Source organism: Clupea harengus, chromosome 9 (genome assembly GCF_900700415.2).
Source record: "Clupea harengus chromosome 9, Ch_v2.0.2, whole genome shotgun sequence".
In the NCBI taxonomy this organism is placed as follows: Eukaryota; Metazoa; Chordata; class Actinopteri; order Clupeiformes; family Clupeidae; genus Clupea; species Clupea harengus.
Window position 1 is genome coordinate 20047551 of NC_045160.1, and position 5000 is coordinate 20052550.

Consider the following 5000-nt stretch of genomic DNA (forward strand, 5'->3'; position numbering starts at 1 on the left):
TTTTTTTTTAAATGACAAAAACTCAGATTGGCAGTATTCATGCAGCCATGGGTGTACATGCACACTCACACACACACACACACACACACACTATCTGTCACACACACATACACACACAAGCAACCAAAGACCCATGGTCACTATGGCTACCAGAGAGGCTGGTTTTGTTCTTACATAATCCAACCAAGAGCACTGGGTAATTACATCCCTGTTGTTGGTTAAACAAACACACACACACACACACACACACACACACACACACACACACACACACACACACACACACACACACACACACACACACACACACACACACACACACACACAGTTTGGTTTACTGGGCTGAGTTCAGTGATAATTGTCTGAATAAATGATTGGAGTAACACAGTGGTAATCAGCTTCAATCACAAACTCATTCCAGCTAAACCCAATTCAGCTGGCTATGTGACTGACTCATCTGAAGGAATCAGAGCCAATCACAAAGTGCAGCCATTCTAACTAACAAGGGGACGCTAGGGATGGGATCCCAACCACTGCTGGTACATGTCACGTGTGTGTGTGTGTGTGTGTCTGTGTGTGCGCGTGCGTGTGTTTAGCCCTTTCATTCAGGCCGTTATAGTCTTGGCTCACTGCAGTGGTGGCGAAGTCTGCGGGGAATACGGGGGGGCCAAGGGCACAGACAGAGTTTTTGATATTTTAACCGTTTCCCCTCTTGCTCTCTCCATGCCAAAACAAACACAGAGAATCATGGGAAATATTCCACACTTCAGCCTCAATGTACAGCATACTACATAACACACACACTCACACACACTCACACACACACACACACACACACACACACACACACACATGCACCATGTGAGCAGCCACCTTCATAACCAGTTTGTTTAGAGTCCCCCTCCCATCCTTCCTCCTTTCACAAAGATGAAAGAGGTGGAAAATCTCTCTCTCTCTCTCTCTCTCTCTCTCTCTCTCTCTCTCTCTCCCTCTCTTGCGGTTCCCCTCTCTCTCTTTCTATCTGAAACTGGCACTCTCCAATAAATGGATGTAGTGGTATCCATGGCAACAAGGTCCAACTCTGTTTGGCAGTTACCTTGGACAACGCAGTGGTAGAGAAGTCTTTGTGTGTGTGTGTATGGGGGGGCGGAGTATGAAAGACAGTGTGAGTTTGCGGTTTACCTTGTATAGAGTTCTACACACACACACACACAGGCATATATATATATGTGTCTGTGTCCATATGTGTATGTGTATGTATGCATTTGTGTATCCGTCTGTGTGCGTGTTTCCATATTGGCCTCAACATACAGACACACAGCCTACAGACACTTATTTACACACACAAGCCAATGATGCCTGTGGTGAGCGATAGTGATGCAACACTCACACAGATACGGCTAATGCTAACAGAGATAGTGGTGGTCGTCATCACCAGTATCTCACGCTCACACTATCATCAGACTGTCATTGCCAAAGTACAGCTTGCCCACTAGCATGTGCAAACACACATCTACAAGAGTGCACATACACACACACACACACACACACACACACACACACACACACACACACACACACACACACACACATAACATAAAGGCAGACCGTTTGAAGTAATGCAATGTTTTAAAGGTTACTTAGTTCACAAGGGTTCTCTACCTTGTACCCTGTGTGGTTGCGGTTCTTCATATGCGGTGCTGTGGAACATAATTCGATGGCCTCTGGCTCATGGTAGATCACCGTCGGCAACGGATCTTTCCGGAGTGTTAGCACGTTGAGCTTTGTCTTCAACATCGTCTGGAAGTGCTGCAAAACAAGAAACACACACACTGAATATTAAACACGAGATGCTGAACACACACACACACACACACACACACACACACACACACACACACACACACACACACACACACACACACACACACACACACACACACACACACACACACACAGCAAAAACACCACCCTCACCTCAGCAGAACTTTTGCTGTTATGGGCTGTCTTACTTCTTCATTGACTAAAATAAAGATGTGTGACTGCTTGGGTGTGACTCATAGCATATTCCTTTTTTTGGTGGAAAGAGATGTGACTGAGAAAAAGATGAACAGAGAGAACGAGACAGATAGAGAGAGAGGGAGATAGACAGAGGGAGAGAGAGCAAAAGAGGGAGAAACAGATTGTGTGTGTGATAGAGAGAGAGAGAGAGAGAGAGAGAAAAAGATTAAGAGAGAGAGAGACCTTTTAGCAGCTACAGATGTTGTTAAGGAAAAATCGAAATTTCAGCAATGTTCTCTGACTGACAAAGTGCAGTTCACTGCAAAACCAAACACACACACCCTCTCTTTCTCACACACACTCACTCACTCAAACGCACACACACACACACACACACACACACACACACACACACACACACACACACACACACACACACACACACACACACACACACACACACACACACACACACACACACACACACACACACACACACACACACACACACACACACACACACAAACACAGATGGACGTTCCCTGTGGTCCTCACACACACCAAGATCACATACCCAAACCACGCCGCCTCTCAGTTTCACTTCTGCCATGTCAAGGACACTAAGGGAATTCCATATACAGAGTGTGTGAATGTGTGTGTGTGTGTGTGTGTGTGTGTGTGTATGTGTATGTGTGTGTGTGAATGTGTGTGTACGTGCGTGTATGTGTGCGTGCGTGAATGTGTGTGTGTATGTGTGAATGTGTGTGTGCGTGCATGTGTGTTTATGTGTGCAAATCAAGCCAAATTGAACATGTGGTGCTGCTCTATCTTCATTCAACTTGGAGCAACAGCGTCCATTATACACACAAACACATACACACACATACACACACACACACATACACACACACACATTCAGCATGGCCATTTGCTTCACAGACCTCAGTCTTTCTTGGCACACTTAACGAAGCATGCCAATACTACAGAGATTCACAAAACTTCACACACACACACACACACACACACAGATGCACACACACACAGATGCGCACACACACACACACACACACACACACACACAGATGCACACACACACACACACAGATGCACACACACACACACACACACACACCAATAACAAGAACAGCCCCAAAGACAGCGGATCTTAAGCACACAAATACCTCAAACCCACAGTTAGAACCCACATTAGAGGCCTTGGGCTGAGCCCTGTGGTGGTCCAGTCTCTGCCGCCTTGATTTAGTCTAAGGTATGAGACATAGGAAACCAGAGAGGAGCACACACACACACACATCCGACACGCACACACACACACACACACACACCCGACACACACACACACACACACACACACACACACCCACCCGACACACACACACACACACACACATCCGACAAACACACACACACACACACATCCGACACGCGCACACACACACACCCGACACACACACACACACACACATACATCCGACACACACACACACACACACACACGCACACACCAGTGTTTTCCTCTGGAAGCACCTGTTTAGTCAGAACCTGACCCAACCTCAAACCCCCCAACAACAAACACATTTCCATCCAGGGGACTGACCCCTGCTACTTTTGTTATCCCCCAACTCACAGCCAATCGCCTTGCAGCAGATGAAACTGCTTTCAATCCTCATTGGTTGTTGGAGTTGTCCGTCACTCACCTGAAGTGCTCTCTGTTACCAACAGAGCCAGGAAGCCTTCTGCCGAGGCACGGTAAGGCTTCTCCTTTTATAAGCCCTCACGGTGGTGCTTTCTATCTCTTTGGGGCGTATCACTCATTTTGTTTCCCTCTTCCCTTATCTGAAGGACTGTTTGTGAACAGCTCATTGATGTCATTTTCTGTCATCAGTAGAGAGTCACTTATCAAGATTGTTATGATGCGACGGGCATAAGTGCGTCAGCATGTCACCACCCAATAGGTTTCTTACATGAAGGTGTATGCGTATGTACTTCTGCATGCGTATATCATAATAATAATAATAATGTTAAGCTGTATTTTTATTGTGCCTTTCTAAAACCCAAGATAGATAGATCTTCTCTATTGTCCACAAGGGAAATTCCTTATGCTCAGATCAGCCCCACACTAACAGACAAATAAATAAAATATACAGGATAATACTAAATCAATGCGAGTCGTACATCGAATTTTAAATGTATTTCGCATGTCTATTTATTCTGGGGGGGGATGCCTTTATTGATAGGACAGTGCAGAGAGACAGGAAATGAGAGGGAGAAAGAGATAGGGAGTGGGATCAGGAAATGATTGGGATTCGAACCAGGGTCTCCATGGACTCTTGGACCCGTACAGGGTTGGGATGCTGCCGCTTGCGCCTCAGATCCCCTCGAGCCATCTGTCTGTCTGTCGCATGAATGTGTTTGTGTGCGAGAGGACTCTCATACCATTGGGAATTGGAATGTGAAGGTTAGACAGGGACATGACCACAGAGACAGATATGGAAAGGAATTGGTATTACGTCCCCCCCCCCCTTCTAATCTTTTATTAAAAGAAATGAGTCAAGGGTGACTTTCAGGCTTGTTAGCGTTAACGTTTTATGAGAGGACTCATATTTATTTCAGAAATACTGATGATGGCTTTCTAAGAGGCTCTAGGTTGGGTCGATCTTAGACTGAGCACACTCCTCTCATCAGGGCAAGGCCTGACACAGACTAGGGCTAAACTAATGCATAGTAAGAAATACACACACACATAAACACACACACACACACACACACATACACACACACACACACACACAGACACACACACACACACATATATACACAGTCACATATTGGTTACGGATTCTGGGGTGTGTCAGTGTATATGGAGTCAATTGTAGTGTGTGTGTGTGTGTTCCAGTTCTTGCTGATCCATGCGTCAGCACTTTATGACTTTTTGATGGAGGTCTGCATTCCAGAGGTGCGTGTGTGTGTGTGTGTGTATG

The 5000-nt window shown here is 45.9% G+C and overlaps 1 protein-coding gene across 3 annotated transcripts in view; it reads right to left on the bottom strand.

The window, feature by feature from the left end:
• The window catches only part of pid1 (phosphotyrosine interaction domain containing 1), a 30297-nt gene that overhangs the window by 14141 nt on the left and 11156 nt on the right, over positions 1-5000 (bottom strand). The window contains exons 1-2 of one of the 3 annotated variants that reach the window (XM_031573789.2): positions 3717-3817; positions 1663-1809 (exon numbers count right to left, since the gene is read on the bottom strand). In XM_031573789.2, the coding sequence (XP_031429649.1) occupies positions 1663-1797 (135 nt within the window). In that variant the 5' untranslated portion in view covers positions 1798-1809; positions 3717-3817. Of the gene's footprint in view, positions 1-1662; positions 1810-3646; positions 3818-5000 lie in introns of those variants that run through there. The other 2 variants (XM_031573788.2, XM_012830483.3) reach the window with 2 other exon arrangements.